The 23760-nt window shown below is 40.7% G+C and overlaps 3 protein-coding genes across 12 annotated transcripts in view; 1 reads left to right on the top strand and 2 right to left on the bottom strand.

Annotated features, from left to right (window-relative positions):
• The window catches only part of siz (Brefeldin-resistant Arf-GEF family protein schizo), a 35801-nt gene extending 19257 nt beyond the window's left edge, over positions 1-16544 (top strand). For 5 of the 10 annotated variants that reach the window (XM_034325974.2, XM_034325969.2, XM_034325971.2 and 2 more), the window contains exons 2-9: positions 5940-6325; positions 10998-11345; positions 11677-12220; positions 12334-12693; positions 12907-13280; positions 13860-14515; positions 14599-14940; positions 15201-16544. In XM_034325974.2, coding sequence (XP_034181865.1) covers positions 6135-6325; positions 10998-11345; positions 11677-12220; positions 12334-12693; positions 12907-13280; positions 13860-14515; positions 14599-14940; positions 15201-15466 — 3081 coding nt within the window. In that variant the 5' untranslated portion in view covers positions 5940-6134 and the 3' untranslated portion in view covers positions 15467-16544. Of the gene's footprint in view, positions 1-5939; positions 6326-6378; positions 9895-10997; positions 11346-11676; positions 12221-12333; positions 12694-12906; positions 13281-13859; positions 14516-14598; positions 14941-15200 lie in introns of those variants that run through there. The other 5 variants (XM_034325968.2, XM_034325977.2, XM_034325978.2 and 2 more) reach the window with 4 other exon arrangements.
• A 1598-nt stretch (positions 16545-18142) lies between these two features.
• Bx42 (Puff-specific protein Bx42) lies at positions 18143-21364 on the bottom strand. Its single transcript, XM_034326003.2, has 8 exons — positions 21223-21364; positions 20752-20905; positions 20495-20662; positions 20117-20424; positions 19872-20007; positions 19557-19812; positions 19103-19484; positions 18143-19038 (listed from the first exon to the last, which is right to left on the bottom strand). Exons 1-8 carry the CDS (start codon positions 21234-21236, stop codon positions 18834-18836), a joined length of 1623 nt encoding a protein of 540 aa, XP_034181894.1. The 5' UTR covers positions 21237-21364; the 3' UTR covers positions 18143-18833.
• On the bottom strand, positions 21354-22646 carry LOC117605098 (NAD-dependent protein deacylase Sirt4). Its single transcript, XM_034326008.2, has 4 exons — positions 22488-22646; positions 22122-22398; positions 21770-22052; positions 21354-21698 (listed from the first exon to the last, which is right to left on the bottom strand). The coding sequence occupies exons 1-4, from the start codon at positions 22543-22545 to the stop codon at positions 21354-21356; spliced, it is 963 nt and encodes a 320-aa protein (XP_034181899.2). The 5' UTR covers positions 22546-22646.
• Positions 22647-23760: the final 1114 nt, after the last annotated feature.

The following is a 23760-nucleotide window of genomic DNA, read 5'->3' on the forward strand; positions in this document are numbered from 1 at the left end:
ACGGCAGACTATTTTTCGAATCATCATTTTGTCTAACATACAATTGTACTTCCTGAAAATTCTTAGTCTATATTGTTATTACACAAATCCAGTTCCATTATGCCGGTCAATGTATTCATTTCGATTCAAGAATAATCGCGACGAAAATCGTGTTCCGTTACATTAGAAAATCTTGCTCTAATAATCGCGTCACGTTCGAAGTTTCAGAAACCATTTTTGGCTATTGAGAAAATGTGACTTCGTTCTGAAAAATTTTTATCAAAGTGAAAGAAAGAAAAAAAATTCTTTCACAATAATTGCAAACGTGCCGGTTTAGCTGGAATCATAAAATTATAATCTATTCCGCATTCATTAACCTTCTTTCTTATAATACAAGTACGGTAACGGCGTTTAAATTGCTTCGAAATGAATTGCAAAAGAGTTGTCTACCTCGTTTAAATTTCTTCAACGCGATACGCGCTCGGAGAATTTTTGATGGAACTCGAAAGTTCACGATTTCGTTCCGAACGAACGTTGCATTTCTTTTTTAAATTCGAAACCGATCGAATTCGACAGGATCGAATCGAGTTTGCAATAAAATCTTTGCGAAAAAGGCAGGTCTCGTGTGAACGATTCACATCCTAGTCACTGTGTGTCAAGTAAATGCAGTTGGAGTACTTTCGTGTATCACACAAACGGTACTGTAACAAAATGCGCGCGTGTTAACGGTACCAGCAATGCTATCGGTACTACTACCACCATTGCACACGCCACGTACACCGCGTTTATTCTCCACGTGTCCGATGCGTGAGTAGACCTTCTGTTAACATAGTTATCGTATTCGGTTATCGATAACGCGACGTCCTCGAAAAGACCCGAGTTCGATATTTTTCACGCGATATTCACGCGCGAATCGAGGGCAACTCGATAATCGTTGGCTGCATTTCGGCAACTTTGGCGAGCGCCAGATTTTTTCGCCAATTGTTGACGATCTCGCCGAAAGATGACTCGAGGCAATTTCGGGAGATTACGTTCGCAGGCTGTTTTTAGCTCGATTTTCTTGAATTTTGAACGGTCAGAAATTTTCGGAGATCGCATTCCAACGCGCCTTACCAAAGTCTATCCAATAGATAACATCTTTTAGAATGATCGCTAATCTCCTTGGAAGCTCGTTAAAGCATAAATCCCAGCGTGATATCCTTCGTCACACATCCGTCAAACGGATTTCACAGTAACACGGAAATACTTGGCACCGATAAACGACTTTTACTTTCGTTTTAAACCGTGTAATATCCAATCTATAAACGATAACGAAAGCGACCTCTCACTTTTCGAACAAGAGTTTCACAGCGGTCTAACATCTTGTCATCTTTCGATACGTGTCACGCGACAGACCATTAATTTCATGCAGGAATTGCAACGCTTCAAACTCGAAAACATGGGAAATTGAAAAATAGAGGTACACTGTTCATGGACAATGCGGTACCGCGGCAAAGTAGTTGCGCATACGATTGTGCGAGCAGCATCGATGACGCGATCTCCTCCACCTCCTCGTTTTTCCTTGAGAACAACCTCGGACACAATACACGAGCGAACAATCGAGCTCGTACTTTCGTTTAAAACGTTATTGCGAACGAACGTTTACCGCCAAAACTCGCTGTTCCCTTGCTACACCAATTACATCGCGTGAGAACTTTGGTGAAAACAGATATTCACCTAAATCCGAAAGTTTTGCTCAGGCTACCGTGTAAATACAGAAGACAGGAATGGTAAATTGTTCTCGATCGCCTTTGAATCTCGTTGCAGAAACGTTTAAACAAACGATCGGATGACTCATGTATACACTTTCGCAAGCGACGTTAGGAAAACTGATGGAAAAGACAGGTTTGGTCTGACGGAGACATTAAAATGCCGTTGAGAAGCAGCATCCTGTAATTAACCTGTGATTTGCTTCATTTGGAAGTATGTACTTGGATATTCTTTCTTTCGCATCGAAATTGTATACTTGGAATTTTTCTAAAAACTTGTCCATTTTGAACTTTGACACTCTGTTAGGTTAATTAGAGAGGAAGCTTCGATGCACGGATTTAACCCTTTCGCTATTCGAATAAAATAATTTTATTCATTCTAGCCTTGGTGATATGCAATAGTTGTTCGATTGGATAGGTGACGACAGTAACCGCGTTAAAAGAGGCGTTTTGCCGTTTCCTTTTTCTGCGGCTCGCTTTCCATGTATCTGGCACGTCGAACGGGAACGTATGTAGAAATTCAGAGTCCTGAGAAGAAACGAGTTCTTTCGTGTTTTTTTTTTCTCTTATATTATCGATATATGTTTAATACGATCCTCTGCATCGTTATCGTATAAATATACTTTCACGTTTGCTGCTTCATCCTCGATTAATCCTTTCGCTTTAATTAATTATCACAGATAGTTGTTCTAATCGAAAAAATTCACAGTCTAAATATTGTTATTATTAATCGAAAGTTATTCAGCCAGTAAATTGGTATTCTAGTTTGATTAGTTTTCAACAGTTTACACCGTTCACAGTTATTGGAAGTATGCACGGGAAACGACGTCGCCCAGTTTAGATATTCCAGTTAGGGAACGGAGTCGTGGGTGGTGTGGTGTCGCTGCTCGTTACGATCGAGCAAGTCGTTGAAACGAGCAAAAGAAAAAGAGCCACGCAGAAGAGGTAGGCTGTCTTGGTTCGCATGTTGTTTTCTTGTTAGCCTACATCTAAGCAGCGGCTTCGACTTCTTATTAGAGTGTGACGTATGAAGTCCAAGTGAACTTGAACGATCATTCATCGTCTCGAACGAGGGAAACGAAGGAACACCGAGTCGTTCGACTCAGCTGGAAAATTCAGGCTCTCAACACTTCCAGAAATTTTTCAAGAAATACGCTATAAAAATTGTTGAAGCGTACGTAAAAACGGTAAATTTACAGTGGCAAGTTCAAGAGTAAGATATGATATCACCGTCGTTCAAAGTAGAATTTAATAGCTGTTTTAAAGGCACTAATGTGCATGAGTCAATGTAAAACAATACACTGTCGAGGAACACGGTATGCACGTCATTTCCAGTTCTAGCGCAAAGCAACGACGTGCACGGCACATCATTCGAAAATAACTTGATCAATTCACGTCTACCTCTGGTTGTTACAAAACCTTGGTTAATTGAAATTCGATAATTTTAAAGGGAATAGAACATTTTATGCTGAATATTCCTAGAGAGGCTTTCAGGTTGAAACGTGGTCGATGAAATGCTTGGCAGCGGTCGCTAAATTACATTTGCGTGAATATATTCGTAATAAGATAATCGCGATACCGATTCAATTAATATAGATTCCATTCGAATACTATATGAAATATTCGTGGCTCGAATGTACTCACGATTACGATGATTAGGAGGTTAATCGAGATGACCGTCCAAATATCACCCTGGGAAACCGTCTCGTCGATTATCTGCGATTGATTCTCTGTAATTGAAAGCGTTATTAGTAACTATTGTCCTGCGAATATCTACATATTGAGTTTTAATAATCTTCGGTGATTATAAAAATATTTAATTAACTCGACCCGATTGACTTTCGAAGAAGAGCCTTAGGTGTAAATTCGGGAAAGGGGTTAACCTCTGGCGAACAGCTATCAGGCTGTCGCAATTAGGATGTCTAGGTCGGTCGTAGCGAGACCAACAACGAGGCTTTCTCTCGATGGCTGACTTTTACTTTTGCCACAGGCATATTGAACATCTTTCCTCGTGTATCTGCAACGATCGTGCATTAAGGTAATTCCAGTTAATGGGTTCATTCGGCTTCGTGACTACCAATCGAACCTAGCGTGATGCCTTTTCTACAAATCGTGTTCACTGAACGATCAGAAATTGTTCTCGAACCGAATCGAGAAACGCTGTTATTTCGGTGACGGGTGAAATTTGCCGTGGCCCTTTCGCGAAACTCCCTTATCACGGTGCATTAGCATACGTGAAAGTTTTCTAGCGACACCGGTTACTGGAACACGATCATTATTTTTCAATCCACAGTTCAGTTACGATCGCGTTCGCGACACCGGCGTACGTATTTCGTTTAGAACGAGAATTTTTTTAATATCTTTTAAATTATACGTTTGTTAAGGAGTTGGTTCCTTTTTTGCCAGAAATGTAGGAATTCCGTATAAGTGTAAATTGACCTCTATTCTAAAACGGTACAACGCCGGTAGGAAAGACGGCCGATACGCGCGTTGAAATCTCCGGGCCGGTGGGAGGCGTACTGCTCCACCTTTCATTTGACTTTGACAGTTCCATTATGGTATCGAAGCTAACGGCAAACAGTACCGTACTTGACGCTAGTGAATCAACGTGCGCGCCGATATGTCGAGGTATATGGATATCTTCTCTGTAAACGTCATTGAACCGGTGATACCACCAAATATCCTTCTATCGTTCCATCAATCTTATCGTTTCGTTCGTACCTTTCATTTGGAGATAAAAATTGTGCAACGTGCAGTGGAAAAATCATCGATCAATAAGGGAATCTTTTTTCCTTCTCCAGTGATTTAAAGTTGTAGAATTTGAAATTTTAACGATTCTAAACTACAGTTTTCGTGGACAATGCTTTTAGCGATAGGAGAAACGGTTACACGCGAATTTGCAATCAGCCTAATGGCGAATGATTAATCGGGCTAGGAGACGAATTCCGTGCGGTGGAGGAAAGTCAGGAAACGTGTAACGGGTTTGGGAACAAAGTAACAAGTTCTCTGTGTCCACCTATGTTGCCTGCAAGTCGATTAATTCCTGTGCGACCGGAAAACGGGAACGGGCGAGGATATTCAACGTGCCTTTTACGGGATTCCGGGATCATTCGTCTAAATCGCGCTCCACAAAATACAACCTGATTTTTGTCCCAACCAGCAACGAAATCGAGTAACAGTTTTGTACCCGGTTGCCTTCCAACGGTCAGCGTTCTTTAACGAGGACGGTTAATTATTTCGTAACGATTTCTGGTTCGTGTTGCACCGTTCTCTGATGTTTCGACTCCGCAACACGCTAACGCGGGGAAATTGTAAGACGATCCCTTTTAAATTGAAAACTTCTGTAATTAATATTCGATAACGCGTTTTTAAAGCGCTCCTCTTATAACTTTCTTTCCGCGTTATCTATGCTAACGGATTCGCGAGTTTCTTCCAGCGGAAGATACTTTGCTAAACGAGAAGCGAATTTAGATAGCGTTTAAGCGATAGATAAGATGCAACTCACTTTCTTAAGTTTCTAATTTCAATCTTATTATAATATCGATACTTCAGAATTTTTTATTTGAAAAAATCCATCGTGATCGCTTGTCTTCGACTCGGGTATAAAAAGAAGTAGGAAAAAAATCGTTCGCATGTAATTAGTCGATGCTCGTGTAACTAGAACGTGTCAGTGGATACCGTTTGTTCTTGTTCACTGTATCGAGGTCTCACGTACGAAAAAAAGGAATGGAATAACGATGAGTACAATGATTATCGATGCCTAAAATTTCTCAAACACATTTCGAGGAGGAATAGTACTAATACCAATTCGCAATGTTCAAGTATTTCTTTTGAGGTCTTGCTCGAAATCATCTGGTGACAATTGAAAGACGAGTTTCATTTCCTTTGTCCAATGATATCGCACGTGTTCGAGCTTGATTCATGCTCGTGCATATTAATCGCGTGTCGTTAGAAAGTCGTGATAGGTTGTCAATTAACCGGAAAAGAACGAGTGAAAACGTTGCGATATCCATTGTCCATATCAAATACTCGTTCCATGGACATGGGTCAGGATCGAGGGTGAAACATTACTGGACATTTCGTTTTCTCCGTTCCTACTTTAACCCTTTCGATGCTATAATTTTGAATATATCCAAAGATAGTAGAGTTATGTCAAAAATTCAATTTAGCATCGAAAGGGTTAAAGAACAAGCTTCCTCTTTTCGAATTCAGGTCTATTGGGTACCGAAATGTATCTTGGATAAGTAAGACGCTTCCGACATTGGCTGATAAACCAAAGAACACTGTGATAACAGCAGATTGAACTGTAATCAAGGGGAAAAAAATGAACCACGATACCGTGAGTGAAAACAGTGAGACTGCATCCAGTGATAAGAATCGGTTCGACGGTGATCAGTGAAAACGATCATGTTCACGATGATCGAGCCGAGAAGCGACAGGGTGTCCAACACCCAGACGAAACACCATTGTTACCAGGTGATAAGAACGACCAGGGTGCATCAGAGTTCACGAAGCTCGAGGATGGTCACCGTTCAAGAGAAGGTCATCAGATCGCGGCTGCAGTTGGGATATTCCACTCCTACCAACTTCATTAACCGGTACTTATCATATTTTTCTTATGGAAAATGATAAATCGTGAAAAGTATTTGAAAATAGCACTTGTCACATATCAATTTGAAGCATAAAGTTCGATGAAAACTACTACGCAGGATAAACATAGGTGAAACGTAAAAATTGGTGATTACTTTTCATGTCTCGTAACAACGTGTCCTAATTCGTAGCTCGCTTCCGGATGATGGGCAGCTCGTGTTTCGAGCTCTCGCTGCATACCGCTCGCGTTGCGCAAACGGTTTCCGGCTATTTTATGGAAATTTTTCATCCGTATAACCCTCGTAGAACGGCTAGAGTGTAAGTTATTCGCGTTAATTAGATGCATAAAAGGGAGCAGAGTATCTTTCCGAGGTTGGATCGCGATTCCCACGCGGCTGTCGGTATAAATCTTCTCTCGAAACTCCGTGAAATTTTATCTTTTCCACTAGGATAACAGTGGCAGAGGATCATTGTCTGGATTTTGTAATTCGTCGAAACGGAGGAACGACCCAAATATTATAGAAAGGTTGAAAAGCTTGAAAATTCTTTTCAAAGAGATTTTTTCTTCAATCGCCACAAAAGGGTATAAAACTTTTCTCTATCATTTTCTAAGCCTATACCTATGGAAAATCTAGAAAATCTAGAAATTTTCCATCATTTCTCGGGCTTGTTTATATAGACATCCTCGTAGTTGGATATCGAAGGAAGGAACGGTGGTTCGTTGGCTTCTATCGGGCGGAAGAAGCCGCGTACGGTGTCTCGAATTCATTAAAGGAATTATTAAGGCGTGATGCATTACCGTGCGAGGCCGCTTCTCCGTCTCGACTAATTATCATCGAGCAATTAACAACCGTTGATTGCCGTTAACGGCGCGCGTGTGTGTATGCGCGTTTGAAAGACTCGAAGCTCCGTGAAATAATTTCCTCTTGCAACACGCAAACCTTTTGCTGCTGCTGTTATCCTTCAAACATCGCCGGGAACTTATAGCTTTTTCAAAGTTACAAAAATTCGAAACTAGGGAATATGAATAAAGAAAACGTGCACCGTTCGGTATCAAGTTTATTCCAGGCGAGAAAACTGACTACATAGAAGAAGCGCGAAAGTTAGGTGTAGGAAGGAAGAAAAGAAAAAAAAAGTAGGAAACACAGTAGAGGCTTCTATGGCGCGTGTCCAAGTGGCAGCTGATGCTCTTCACCTGAAGCCTACGCGTCTGAGGGTTTTGTCTTGGTAGAAACGCACGAGTGGCCCCTGCTAGACTATCTCTTTCAACCCTATCTTCATTGTCCCTTCCTCGTCGTGGACGCGTCCAAGTCAAACGGCGCTTCCCGACTCTAAGACAATAGAAGTCTACTACGAGGATTTATCGAGGGCGCAAACTGCGAACAGAGTGGATTGCAAAGGCATTTCATTCTCGCAACGAGCGCCACGGACGCGTTAAATCGAATCAGAGGATCCATGCGCTACCGTTTCGCCTCTTTCGTTGAGGAAACTTTTACTTATCAGTTTGCTTGGCTACTTTCAATCATTCGATGGCGTTCGAATTATTGAAAGTGTCCTAGCGTGAAATTTACATGTCGAAAGGAATATCGGAGCGATGACCAGTGAGAATAAAACCAGAGGCCCTTCGTCGTTGAAGAATCTCTCGAAGGTTCAACCTGGCAGAGCGGAGCAGAAATTCAAGGTGCACAAAGGGGCCAGTTGGAAATACGAACGCGTTAGAGGGCGGTCGATGATCCGCAGGAAGAGAAATAAATTGGAGGCAGGACGGCATTAAAGCCTCCCAAGAGGCGAAACATCTGCTTGTCGGCTGTTCGAAGCTCGTGCCATGGTGCACGCGTCCTATTACCACACATATACCTCGAAATGTGCACCTGGCTCCGTTTTTTTTATAAACAGCTTCGCTCTACTCTCTCTAACAGTAATTCTTCTTGAATAGAACACTTTCGTTTAACGCGACACGTTGCTGGTCTTCTTTCAATTACCATATCGATGAATAGAATAAACTAACTCGAGTTGATTTGCGAACAAACGCGTCGTATGACTTATTTGTCGTTCTTCCACTGGGGTAGATGATATATTTATAGATAAAACAGATGTAAATTACATGATACTAGGAATAACGATGAAATATTGCCATCTTGCAAAAAAAGTGCATTTGCATCTGCATTTGCATTTGCACTTACAGATACACGTGCATACTTTAGTCATGAACTTTCTTAACTGCTTGTATTTTAATATATTGATCGATGAAAAGCAATTCAGTAGATCGAGCAAAACAGTTTTCTCATTGAAATACAAAGACGTTGCTTTCTCAAGAGCAACGTCTGTGCACTTGGCAGATAGGCAAGCATACGTTTTAAATACAATTCCCGTTCGCATTGCGGGAAACTTTTCCTGCAATTACGTTTCGTTTAAGACAACCGCGGGTGGAACGGTTGAAAAGAAAAATGCGATTCCTTCGGATGGAAAAGAACGGTGCGAAAGTGATACCGGGTCGTCTTTTCGCTTGAGAAAATTGTGAGGTAATCATTTTTCCAAATTGATCCCAGTCACGTGACCGAGTCGACACGTGTCCCTCGCGAAATCCAATCAAGAGGGAACTTTTCAGGTCTCTGATTGCAAGGTACGCAAGCCATAAACGCGTTTGCTTATCCGGTATACATCTTGGACCCTTACGTAAGGATCCTTAATTGACGCGAATTGCGTAAGAAGGTTGAGTGTCACGGTCGTCGTCATCGATAGCCAGCCGTATACCTGCTGACACGTTTTCGAGGGTTTGCTAGAAAAATCTACTCCATTCCCCTCCATTTCGTGGAATAACGAAGCTCACCTGGTTACACGCGATTTGTCTTCAAGCATCTCCTTAACCCATTTTCCTAGCTCCCAAGTTCTACTCGAAGATCCAAATATTAGCTTGCCAATTAAATTCGTGATCTAATTATTTGCTAAAATTCAACAGATAAGAGATCAGAGACCCAGCTCTGTTGTTTCAGAGTTAAGAAAATAATTAGCGTGTTGGTAAAATTATTCGATATGGATTAAATCGATCCTCGAGCAGAAGGTTGCTCACCACTGTCGAGGCCGGTGTGCACGTGCTTTCGTACCCCTCGCCCCTCTAGATGTCGTGTTCACTGATTTCCGATCCTCGTGTCGAGGACGAACAATGCCTCTGGCTGCCAGCTGCTCGTGATCCTCCTCCTCCTTGATCTTCCAGTCTATCCTGAGATCGTCAGACTATCGCGATCCTTCTTACCGTTCGCATCCAAAACTCTCTCGTCCAACCCTAACTCCATGCAAGTCTTCGAAATCCTTTAGTTCCACTAGCAGAACTTTGCCTCATTCGATTACCTTAAAACCTTTGATCCTTCGGTGTAGAAGCTCGAGTTTAATTTATGGTGAAACATTACCCAACCACCTCGAGAATCTTAAGTTCTACAATAGAAATATTTTAGTGCAGTTGTACGTATATGTGGAAAATTTGGTGTTGAAAAAGTTTCGAGTAGACGATTTTGAACGAGGTTGAACGACATAGAAGAACATTAACCATGGTGGTCTGTGTTGTTGGCTTTCTCACGGGGTAAGTCGTTTGTACGGGGGTGAATTTACAGGGATGATTCATCGTATGATTCATAAACGTAAAACGATTCTACGAAATGGTAATTGCTGACAGCTGACGGGCAAGGGTGGTGTTTTGCGCCGGGTTTGATGAAACGTTCCACGTTTCTAATGCATCGGAAATTCTATAAATTCACGATTCTACACCGGTTTAATGGAAAATGTTGGTAGAATTGAATAAACGGCAACGGATGTTGGAGTAAATAGTTACCCGGCATCTGTAGAAACGCGTTTCGGTGGAAACCGTGGGCCTATCTGTACATACGATAAGTGAAATCTCCGGAAATCACGTTTGGCAATCACGCAACGAGCGGATATTGAATAAACCAGCGACGGCGCCCATATATGAATATATACGACGAAAAACGAGATCAGTCGATAAGATTAACTTGCAAATCGCACGCTATAACCCCGTTATAACGTGTTTGAACCTACAATTCGAAAGCAGGCATGATGTTTCATTCAAAATTCCTATCGTGTTTCATCAACCAGATGAATCCCGATCGAGAACGCTTTAGATAATCTATTCTTTTAATTTCACAAACTCGTTTGATGAGCAAACAGAAGCCTTATCTTTCGTTCTTGACCTGTGTTTATACAAATAGGTCGCGATGCGAATAAAAACAGATAAAAAAGAAATGATGAAACACCTTTGCATTCGGATATTCATCTAGAACAATGGAATTATTTACTCTACCTGTAAGTTTCTTCAGACTTTCGCGTGCTGTTAGCATCGCGAAGGATAACCACCTTCTTCTCCAAATTCAGCACGCGTTTCCCTTGAAAAAGAGTTTAATCGAGTAGGATAAAATTGAAGGGGAAGATAGTGCGCAGAAGTAGCATCACCCCTTTCTATGATATCGTTACCGTGAAAGGGAACGCGTATAACCACAGTGTGCGTCTGTGTGCGTATGCAGCTGCCGATGCAGCCTCGTTCTTGCGCCGAGTATACCTGAGCGAATCACGGTAGAGCGTCGTTATGCAATTTTCCCAGCGTCAATTTCAGTACTCGAAGAATTTTCAAATTCTTCTAGAACGTTCCTGAATATCTGCTTTCTTTTTCAGCTTCCCGCAAAAAATGGAGAGGCCGTCCCAGCACGCGGCGAACGTGAACCAGGTGCACAGCGGTGGCATGCACGGGGTGTACTCGTCCGGGAGCCAAACATCCCTGACGACCTCCTACATCACGGGCCAGTCATACGTACAAAATCAAAATTACGCTCACGGCCCGTACAATTCGTCGTCGAACGTTCGGGTTTACGCTCACGCGGGTTACAATCAGCCCCAAAGCTACGGCACCATGGTGCAGGGCTACGGTGGTCAACCTCAGGCAACAGGGTATCAACAGAATCACCTTAAAAAAGGACCTGTACGTAACGGAGACGTGCTGAAGAGATGCCGGCTGCAGACTGCGTAAGATTCCACGTTGATTTAATCGTTCTCGCTTTCTCTCTGCTCTCATTGTCAGTGGAACACCTGCGCGTCGATCAGGCTGCGAACGCATAGGGCTGTCTCGGCTTCCTTGATTCGCCCTTCTAAATTTTATCGAATCGAGCCTGGAAATTCTCTTACGAGTCAATTTACTAGTAGAGCTACGTAGAGAGGCAAATGGGATTGCTTCAGAACGGAAATTTGGTACTTGCACGTCTTCGTTGCCAGTTCAATTCCATTTCAGCTTCGTTTTACGCGCAGCACCCTTACGCCTGTTCGTTTTTAATAAAAAGGATTTTTCCGTTTGAAACAGATACGAGCTGTCTCAGGATCTCTTAGACAAGCAGATCGAGATGCTGGAGCGAAAGTATGGCGGTGTGAAGGCGAGAAACGCCGCATTGACCATCCAGCGCGCTTTCAGGAGATACACGTTGTTGAAGAAGTTCGCAGCGATCACCGCGATGGCCAAAGCGGAAAAGAGGCTCAGCAGAAAATTGCAGGAGACGACGGATCGTGCTACGGGGATGAACGAGCACGATAAGATGGTCTATCATAGCCAGATTTACATTCAACAGCCGCAGACGGCGAACAGACCTATGCCCATCAGGAGCATGTCTCTGAGAGAGAGGAGGCACGCGGAGAACTCGCAATCGCCGATACCTCGAAGTCAGAGCGGCAGGTGCGAGGTTCAGGTTACCGGTCATCAGCACGCGAATCATAATATTCATCAGAGTGGCAGACACACGCCTTCTTTGGCGCCCAGCCCTTGCAATAGACATCAACAACTACCGCCTAGCCCTTGCTGGGAGTCTAGCTCTCAGGAGAGCGGATCTAGCATTCATTATTACAACCCACAGGTGATTGAAAGATTAATTATAATTGATCATTAGGAAATCCGATCTTCGAAAGCCTCGAATCATTTCAATTGAATTTCGAAGGGACTAAAAAGGTGTTGGTGTTATCGTTTCAGGAAGCTCTTTGTGGCATCAGACAAGAGACACCTCCGCGGGACTTGCTTCGAACCCCGTGCACCTCGCCGTCTACGCCCCACAATCTTCAAACTCCTATGCCTCAAAATTGGAGTAACGCCAGTCATCTAGGGTCTGCCGGACGAACGAGAGGATCCGCGAAAAAGGTCCCGCCGGAAGTGCCAAAAAGAACGTCTTCCATTACATCAAGGTCTATGGAGCCACGTCACAATGGTTTGAGCAAAAGCGTGGAGAACGGTAGCCTAAGCTCGGTCCAGAGTTCTGGCAGCGATTCCACTAATTGCGAGAGCTCCGAGGGAGACGCTCAAAGAGGATCACCTGTGTGGAAGCATAAAGGAATCGTAAGTTCTACCCGTTTGCCTTTGTGTCCCCTTTGCCTTTTGTCCCTCTTGGCTTTTTCACACTTTAAGCTAGACTACATTCAACATTGATGTCTGTTTTTTTGTTACTTTACTTCAAAGTGTAACTGTACCTCACTGCAAGAATTTCACGTATCCTGAAAGCTGATGCCTCTCTCTCAATTCAATTTAATCAGAAATTATTCGGTTTTTCAGTCAAGCTCGCCGGAACATCAAGAATGCGCGAATCACACTACAGATTCGAGCACCATGATGAACAGCGTAAAAGAGATGGGTCACTCGCATGCCAGTTCCGGTTACCAACTTCCGTTGATGGACCATCCGGAAAATATACCCCAGACGAGTTACAAAGTTTCTGAAACAGTTAGGAAACGTCAGTACAGAGTAGGCCTAAATTTGTTCAACAAGAAACCCGAACGAGGAATCAGTTATTTGATCAGACGAGGATTCTTGGAGAACAGCCCGCAAGGTGTAGCGAGATTCTTGATCAGCAGAAAAGGATTGTCCAAGCAGATGATAGGAGAGTACCTTGGGAACTTGCAGAACCCTTTCAACATGGCTGTGCTCGAGTAAGTAATTCCCTGGTCGTTTTGGAAAGAGAATTGTCGAGCAGTTAAAAGACGCAATGGTGCATTCGGTGAAAGTTTGACCGTTTATCACTGTGATTGGCGATCGACGTAGCGGAAACGAACAGCTCCAAATCGTACTTCACCATTATTTACTATAGAAAGCCGTTTTCACTTGTCTCGCTAATTTTTTCAACATGTAATTGTTTCGATCGAGTAGATATGTTTAGTTGTTTGGCATTGAAACAGAAGGAAACATCGATTTCACCGCAGCACACCGTGGGTGGTCTATTGTAAAAACGACCGGGTTTCGAATTTTAAAGTAGGGTCTCTAGAGCCTCTCTCTTGTACTGTACAATTAGCGTGACAAGTGTAAGATGAACCAATGCACCTGGACCACACAACAGAACACGTGTTCCAGACCCAAAACACTTGAACGTAAACGTTGACTGTGGACTGGTCAAGTCTAAACCAAAAGCACCCCTCATAAAAGAACACGTAGAATTTTATATTCGCAATAAAAGTCTAATTGTATCCCAAGATCCTGGGAGCAAATATTGTAAAGTGTTCTATACATTCCAGATGCTTCTCCCAAGAGCTAGACCTATCCGGAATGCAAGTGGACGTTGCCCTAAGGAAATTCCAGGCATATTTCCGGATGCCTGGCGAAGCCCAGAAGATAGAACGACTGATGGAGATTTTCAGCCAGCGTTACTGCCAATGCAATCCGGACGTAGTGTCCAGGCTACGTTCAGCAGACACTGTCTTTGTCTTGGCGTTCGCAATCATAATGCTGAACACCGATTTACACACGCCAAACCTGAAACCAGACCGCAGAATGAGGCTGGAGGATTTCATCAAGAATCTCAGAGGCATAGACGACTGTGGAGACATCGACAGAGATATACTGATGGGCATATACGAGAGAGTGAAGGAAAACGAATTCAAACCTGGATCTGACCACGTTTCCCAAGTGATGAAGGTTCAGGCGACGATAGTGGGCAAGAAACCCAATATGGCTTTGCCACATAGGAGATTGGTCTGCTATTGCAGGCTATACGAGATTCCAGATATCAACAAGAAGGAGAGACCGGGTGTACATCAACGAGAAGTGTTCCTTTTTAATGATCTGCTCGTTGTGACGAAGATCTTGAGCAAGAAGAAAAATAGCGTCACCTATACCTTCAGACAGAGCTTCCCATTGTGCGGAATGATCGTCACCCTGTTTCAAGTTCCTCGTGAGTTTTTTTTTTATTGAAACTATGATGGAACGTCCTTAAATTGTACACTTAATAATTTCGTAAAATTTACTTTCTGCCAGATTATCCGTATGGAATTAGACTCTCCCAACGTGTGGATGGAAAGGTGTTGGTCACGTTCAATGCTAGAAACGCGCACGACAGGTGCAAGTTCGTGGAGGATCTCAGGGAATCCATCAGCGAGATGGACGAGATGGAAACCTTACGGATTGAGACGGAACTGGAACGACAGAAGAGCAGTAGAAGTGCCAGAGGAGGTGCGGAGAACAGGGACTCCGGAGTGGCGGATGTCGAGATATGTCCTTGCCCGGGTTCTTGCTCGGAGAAGTCAGAAACCACCGACATGGACACGCAATTGAAACGCTCTGCTCTTAGTAACTCGCTTCTGGATATACACGAGCAGTGTAAGTAGAATTGCTTGATGCTCTATGGTAGACCTTTCCATGGGAAATAAACAAATCATTGAGGAAAGTAGTCCAAGTCAAGTATCTATATTCCATTTAACACCCCAAGTCAACCAACACCATGGAAACGAAGGTAGAGTGAAGGATCTTCGGCTTCCAGAGCCGCTCTTGGAAAGGTCTGCTTTATAGAGTCTGAATATTTTTGGTATGTCAATTTTTAATATCCTATAATCCTTCAATATCGATGCTTTGTTATACAGTTGCCGGTGAGAAACCACAGCGACGTGGAAGCGTGGGCTCGCTAGATAGTGGTATGTCGATTTCTTTTCAATCTACATCTGCCAGCTCAATGAGCCAAGGCATTAAACATCCGGGACATCCTATACATCCAGGGGCTACAATCCCTGGTGGTGCTAAGGGACTGGCTCAGCAGCCGTCTTTTTTAGGGGGTCTATTCGCCAAACGGGAACGAAAGCTTTCGCAATCGGAGGAATCTGGCCCTTACAGTCGCACCACGGAAGTATAATATATCCTTCCGGTGCTACCTAACAAATAACAGACCAAATTGGATACCCACAAGGGGACGCATCGCGTGTAGCTGCATATCAAACGCGTAACATGCACTTTTCATACGTTTATCAAGAGAATACGTATACCTGTATATGTAACATCATAGTTTTTTATAGCATATGGACACATTTCGGAGAACCCATTTTTTATTTCAAACTATGATGTTACGTGTGGGGTATAGAAGAGTCTAGGAAACGTAATTTGAACCCGAGTATAATATTGGCATTTGGCCTAGCCAAATTTTCAGCCGATGGTTCAATTGTCGTGCAGTCCCTTTGTCGGATGAAACTCCTCTTGCTTTCCTCGACACTAGGTACATTTAGAAGCTGGAAGAAAGAAAAAAATTACCGGATTAGAAATTGGCAAATGGAAAGGACGAAAGAAGTATGGTTCGAGGAGGAAGAAAAAAAATTGGAAAGCACGAAGGTAACTAATAACAAGATGTAAATTTATGGGATTGGGCCGGATCCAATCGCGATCATTCTAAGGAGTGAAAGATTTGGCAAGATGAAATGCGAAATAGCCCTTACTGGCACGTGTATAGTATTTATTAATCCCAAAAATAAGTCGAATCGATACGTTTCATTTCGTATGGTATTTATAATTTCCAATGGTGGTTCGATTCGCGTCGATCTGCTCTGCGTATGTAGATAATAATCGTTTCGTTCACCGCTTAGACCGGTTTTTAAGCATGTTACGGTACGTTAAGAAAGGATTATTCTTAACGCAACAAAGAATAAGGTTCTTGGAGAGTGGTTCTTAAGTAATGTCGTATTTTTTTGCAAGTATCGTCGATGTAGTTATACTTGAAACGATTGTACATAATAGGTATATAACAATAATTGTATGATTACAATGATAATTCTGTAACAAAACGTAGCCTAAGGAAACGATAAGCAATCCCTCTCAATGTTAGGTGCATGTTGATGTCTAACAACTTTTTAATATCACAGCAATGGAAGTTTGAATGTAGCAGTCTTGTAAGTATTAACATTTCAAAAGGGAGAAGGAAGAGAAAGAAATGTTTTTTTTTTCATTGTTGCGGTACATTTGTAATCATATGCAAGTTGTAGTTCTGCTTGTGTGTTTGAAACTTGAACAATAATTTTTCTTTTCGTTGTTTCCAAAACAGCATAATTACGTAAAAAGAAAAGTGATAGGAATTAGTTGGTTTCTCGTCTCGTAGTACGTAGACAATTTTGAAGATCACTTTAATAATGTTATAAGGATAAACACGGGTATGGAAACTCGCGAATAAAAAGAGGACAACTTGTATGCCTTATATACTGCCACAATTTTATCATTAGGGGATGAGAAACTGATTAATCACTTTATATATTAGATAGTAGAGAATTTTCAAACGCTGCGGAATTACATTGGAAAAGTGAATATCTTGTATATATCAAGCGATCGCAATACCAAGTAATAGTAATAAAATATACATATATATAATTCATTAATTTCAATTCAAAGTGACTAATCAGTGAAGTTTCATACACTGTACATTACACAATTCATTTCGGACTTTGGGAGTTTCTTTGCATTCTCATTGTAAAACACATTTTTTATAAACCATCAAATTTATTTTCATAGTTTTTTAACAATCTTGAAACGGGAGTGATCTACTTTTTTGCACTGCTGTTGGAGAGCACTCTAACATCTGTTTCCAAATTCTATTTTCTTGACTAATTTATTTGACCCTTCAGCTGCTACAAAGTTACTTAAGTAACTGCTTGTTTTATTCAGCAGAAGTCTTCGGACAAAGATACTTGTTAACTAATAATAAATAGAATTAATAGGGGCAGCTAAGAATTCCTACATTTTACCTTTCATACTAACTCTGGCTGCTACAAAATAAGTAAAACGTTTGTTGTTCAATTGTTATAAAATTGAGAAAATACTTAATCACGTTCTTGAAATAATGAAATAAATCTCACAAGGATGGACGTCCTTCGCAGCTGAGGGATTAAAGAAAGATAATAACTGAAGCACAACTTAAAGCAACAGTTGACAAAGTGTTCGCCATGAATGTACATATACTCCCAATGATCCGTAACAGTCTGTAGTCTTCAGCGTTATTAATTCTAGTCTTTCTCATCAGGAGAATTCTCCGGTATGCTGTAATATCGCGAAAGAAACAATTCCATAAACAAAAACGTCAGGTAAAACCTTGATGTAGCTCGTAAGGATGTGGATAGAATAAAGAATGTGAGATCAACCATAACTTAGGATCGCGTCAATTTGCGTGACGAATAAGAAAATCGCTCGTTTGGAATAACCAGAATAAATGTCAACTTATGGAAATGCTTCTGTGATAATCTTCTTACGAATGAAAAAAAGAAAAAGACTGATTAAGAAGACCATGTTCTATGTCGCCCTGTTTACAGAAAAGTTCACGAGAACGTAAAATCCTTATTCGTAGATACTTTCACAACTCGTCCTTGCCTGGTGATTCCTATATCGTACACGATGTGAAGACGATTTTTATAAAAAAAAAAAATACAATACCCACCAGTTTCCAATTTTTGGACAAAGACTATAAGAAACGTGAGTCTTTTTCGATCAAATAATTGATGCTCGCGAATCCACGTTTTCCTACCCTTCAAATAAAATTAACTTAAATCTATCAAAGTTTCTTGCACGGTCTTATATACACTGAATAAAAAATTCAATAAATCTATATTCGATGTTACATTATTGCAAGAGAAAAATAAATTACGGTTTCTAACGAGTACAAAAATAGAGATGGAAATTTTCAAAAGAACAGTTTTGGGAATTGTGAGAACAGGAACAGAAAAAGTGATTGTACGACATCGAAGCAATACAACGTTGTGAAACATAATTACAATACGCATAATTATCACGAATCTACTGTGATTAGGATTCAGTTCGATTTGACGCGATCTTCGATAAAAAAAAAGCAACACGTGTATTAAACGTGTCAATAACTTGGTGCATTCGATAAAAATTTGATGAGAAAGTAAATCACTACGTTATTATTAAGAGGTAACAATCGCTCCCCTTTGTTAATCTAACGAACGCTGTATGCACATTGTGTTAATAAAGAACTATGAGTCTGAAACGAATAAATCTAATCAGTCTCATTCCTGTGAAATAAAATATTGTTTATTAGAGCTTTAGTGAAATATATACAATTAATGCAAATAACACATTATACAGTGTACAAAGGGCTACTCCTTAATAAGTATGTAGTTACAGTTATACCCGTTATTTTAATTCGCAAAATAACTCATACGCGTGTAGAGAAAAAGAATGTTAGAATTTGTTCTAAAATAATAAGAACGATTAAACAACTAGGAAAATTAATGTTTCCTTCGCTTATCACGATCATCTCTCCGTTGTTCATCTTTACGTTTTGTCGTGGTGGTAGTTGAACTACTAGCACGCTTAGCTTGTTTCAAGAATTGATCCAAACCGAAAGGATCTTCTTCATCTTTCTCAAACTGTACTGGTCCAGAACGTGTGTTTGATCTATCAGTTCCACTGAACTCTTTGTCCGGAACGAATCTAACGGAACAAAGTAAAAAATTAAAATAGACGTTACGACAGAAGATTAGAAAATTATACAGACCTATTTGTCTTGACGAGTTTTTCCAGATCATCTCCGTAGGTGTCTTTATCGATATTTTTGCTAGGACGGTATATATGAGAACCAATGGAATTAGAATCTTTCCATGGTTTATCGTAAACGTTGTACTCGTCGTCGTGACCATAACCACTATCCATTCCTTTGCTAGTATTAAACAGTCGTTGATCGAACTGTGCCTCCCCGCTATTAGGAATACTTTTCGCTGGTAAACCAAGCGCTATCTGTTCGCTAATGTCTCTTTCGCGTTCACGTTGTAGTCTGGAACGTTTATCAGGTGCCGCACGCGCCAAATTGCGTTCACGAGCACGATCTTTGTGCCTTTCTTGTCTAAGTTGATCTCTTTCACGCGAGTCCTCTGATTTTTCTAAGTAATATCGTTAAATTATCAACTGCCCTAAAGTAATCAATGCAACGTGCATAAAGTTTCTATACGAACCTAATGCGGCAGATTTCAAACCAGCACGCTCTTCTCTGGCTTTCTGTGCCAGCTGTCTCAAATGGTCTTCTTTCTTTTCTTTTTCCTTTTGGGCCAATTTCTTTTCAAGCTGTGCTCGCATTTCTACCGCCTCACGAGCTTTCCTATCAGCGATATAAAGAGCTTCGGCTAACTTGGCAAAATTTTCGTTAATGTGAACTTGCTGCAATCCGCGACCGTCTGCAGCTAGACGTTTATCAAGAGGAATCGTGTAGCCCTAAAATCAGTGTTTTTTCTCAAAGTTTTGTTCAGTTACATTTGAAACAATTTATTTACCTTTGCGTTTTTCCAATTACTGATACAAGGTGGTATTTTCCATTCTTTCTGTTCCTTCACTGTAACTTTTCTCGTAGGAGAATGCATAACGGGTGCCGGAGGTGAAGGAGGCCCTCTCGGTATTTTCTTGTTAATTCTGAAATTAAAGAATCCTAAATTATTCACAACATAATAAATGTCTGTTACTCAGAACACAATTTCTTTAGTGTTAATCTGCAAAATATTCTCGTTATTACAAAACTCACTTGAATTTTGGTGGTTCTAATGGATCTACTTGAGCTTCTACCATTCTAATAACTCTCTGTTTAGCCCCAGAATTAAAAGATTGTCCTTGCTGCGAAGGTGTATATCGAATATATTGTGCAGGTGCTTGTTTCTCAGCACATCTCACTGGCATGGCTGCAGCAATTTTTGATCTTGTTATTTTTTCTAAAGCTTTTCTGGTTTTTTCTGTAAGTTCATCAGTTTCTTCGGTAGACGGACGTTGCAGAGTAGGATCCTCTTCACTAGTTATTTCTGAGGGTAATAGATCACTTAGTTTGCTATAGACAATCTGAAAAACAATAGAAATAATATATATACCAAATGTCAGTATTTATATTCATTGTAGTTCATCGAATTACCTTGTCCTTAGAGTGGCCTTGTCTAGCAATTACATCATATTTTACTTTTCCTTGAGCATCAAGTTGAACTGCCAAAGCATTACTGGTGGATTCTTTTCCTTTCATTCCCATCCCCAATGGATATTGAGCCACATGAATTTCTGGAAATGCTCCACCATCTCCAAAATCCTAGATATTATATATGAGTCTTTATATGTTTGTTTGGTAAAAACAGATAGTTTTATACAACATGAGAAAGTAATGTTATTCAAACTTACTTCTGGATTTCTGGGCACCCATCCTTTACGTTGTCCATACGGTGGAGCAGTAACAACAGCTTTGACCAAAGCTGATACAGGTCTTTGACGTAACTTTTGTTCACGCGCTTCATCTTCCCTGTCCCACACCACTTGCGAGGGTGCAGGTAACAAACTATAAGAAAGAGGTAATAATTATTATTTTAAACTACTATAGAGTAAACGTACAGTGATTATAAAAATGAAAAGCGCATATTTGTGAGTAAACTAACAAGATAATAAATAAAATTAAAGCATTATTATATTTCGTTTTGGTTAACAAGTACTCGTCAACTTTACCACAGCAACTACAATGCACCTGCTAATGAAAACTATCCTTTTATTATTACTATTAATAGACAAACTCTATTAGATAATGCAGAAAGTCTAAAACTAATAGTTTTCTATACAATAAAGAAAATAAAAGCCAAATAATTATCACAAACAACTAACCTTGTCAGCGACATTTTGTTAATCTTCAAACAGTGATGCCATCTACAAACCTATATTAGAAAGTCGCTACAAGATCAGTGACTATAGTATAGTCTCGATAGCGTTGCAATTAGCTAATTATAGTCTAGACTTTAGAGGGACGCCGAGCGTGATGGAGGGGGGCTCATAAAAATTCTTGAAAGAACATCACCACATCTACCGTTTATTTTAATGTCCGCAAAATTATCTGCTCTGGTTTTACCAATATTCAATATGGCTATAGGTAATCCAGCGTTCTTGGCTTGCAATACTATGCGATAACCAGAGAATGTAGTTAATGTACTTCCTAAAATCAGTAGGGAATCTGAATGTTTCACATTGTATTTCACACTTTCTACTATTTGACGTGGTACATTATCACCAAAAAAGATGATATCAGGTTTCAGAATGCCTCCACAGTTTTCACAGGATGGAACATTAAAACCATCCACTTGTTCCTGTCAAAATTTACATTCAATTGTTTTGAATTCTGACAATCATCTAGCATTTGGATTTGTCTATTGCTCACCTGTGATAGATCTACATCCCCATCAGGTCTTATCATTTGAGTAGTTACTGTCATATTTGGATTCATGTGATCAAGAATATCTTGTAGATAATATCTACATATTCTTTGGTCACAATTAAGACACATTACCTTAAATGCAGTTCCATGTAATTCAATGACTCTCCTGCTACCTGCTTTTGTATGTAAATTGTCCACATTTTGGGTAACAATGCATCTTACTTTATTTGCATTTTCTAATTCCTTTAATATCTCATGAGTAATATTTGGTTTCACAGATGAAAACCTATAATTTTAACAATTTCAAATTTACTTTGTAACTTTATCGCTGTTTTTATAAAGAATAAATTACAACCTTGGCCAACCAACATAATTTCTAGCCCAATAACGTTGTCTAATGGTTTCACTTCCACAAAAGTCTTTATATAACACAGGTCTTCTAGTACTTCTTGCATAAAGTCCAACACCTTCTGATCTATAATCAGGAATTCCACTTTCTGTAGAAATTCCTGCTCCTGTTAAGATACATATTTTATTGTGGCTATCGATGAATTCTTTTAATCTCAATACATCTGAATCGTTTACTGGTTTACATTTTGGTACAAATGAAAATTCTGAAAAGTTTGCCTTAGCTGCAAAATGATTTGTTTTAATATAATAAAACATAAAGTAATAATACAAATTAACAAATACTTTAAATAGAGACATACAAATGACTTACATAATAATGTTTTCATTTTAATTGTAATTTTGTACTGCCCTGTACAAATGAAACTCATTTCTTTATTAAGAACAACATTATTTATAACAATATTTTAGAAAATCGCTCGCTGCGCCATCTATTTAGAAAAGAGTGACATTATGGCATTCGGGGTGTCAGGGACCCCGATGTAGCAGTGGTAGTCTCCGTATACCGACCTAGTATCATTTTGGGGTTCTAAGGACCCCGAAGCACCGCCAATTCTGCATATCAAAATTATATACACTTGGGGTTCTAGGAACCCCGGAGCATCGTCAATTCTGCATACGAAAATTATATCCACTTGGGGTTCTAAGAACCCCGAAGCATCGTCGATTCTGCATACCAAAATTATATCCAGCAGGGGTTCTAAGGACCCCGAAGCATCGTCGATTCGGCATACGAAAATAATATCCACTTGGGGTTCTAAGAACCCCGAAGCATCGACAATTCTGCATACCAAAATTATATCCACTTGGGGTTCTAAGAACCCCGAAGCATCGTCGATTCTACATAGCAAAATTATAATCACTTGGGGTTCTGAGGACCCCGAAGCATCAATGATTCTGCATAGCAAAATTATATCCACTTGGGGCTTCGAGGATCCCGAAGCATCGTCGATTCTGTATACCAAAATTATATTCACTTGGGGTTCTGAGGACCCCGAAGCATCAATGATTCTGCATAGCAAAATTATAATCGCTTGGGGTTTCGAGGACCCCGAAGCATCAATGATTCTGCGTAGCAAAATTATAATCACTTGGGGTTTCGAGAACCCCGAAGCATCGTCGATTCTGTATACCAAAATTATATTCACTTGGGGTTCCGAGGACCCCGAAGCATAGTCAATTCTGTATACCAAAATTATATTCACTTGGGGTTTCGAGGACCCCGAAGCATCAATGATTCTGCATAGCAATGTTATATTCACTTGGGGTTCCGAGGACCCCGTAGCATCAATGATTCGGCATAGCAAAATTATATTCACTTGGGGTTCCGAGGACCCCGAAGCATCGTCGATTCTGTATACCGAAATTATATTCACTTGGGGTTCCGAGGACCCCGAAGCATCATTGATTCGGCATAGCAAAATTATATTCACATGGGGTTCCGAGGACCCCACAGCATCCCGAATACCACATACCAGAATTATGTCGACTGGGGTTCTGAGGACCCCAAAGCATTGGTAACACTCTTTGCATACCAACATTAGGCATCTGGGTTGTCAGGGACCCCGAAGCTAAAACTTATCGAC

The sequence above is a fragment of the Osmia lignaria genome, chromosome 5 (genome assembly GCF_051020975.1).
Source record: "Osmia lignaria lignaria isolate PbOS001 chromosome 5, iyOsmLign1, whole genome shotgun sequence".
NCBI lineage: Eukaryota > Metazoa > Arthropoda > Insecta > Hymenoptera > Megachilidae > Osmia > Osmia lignaria.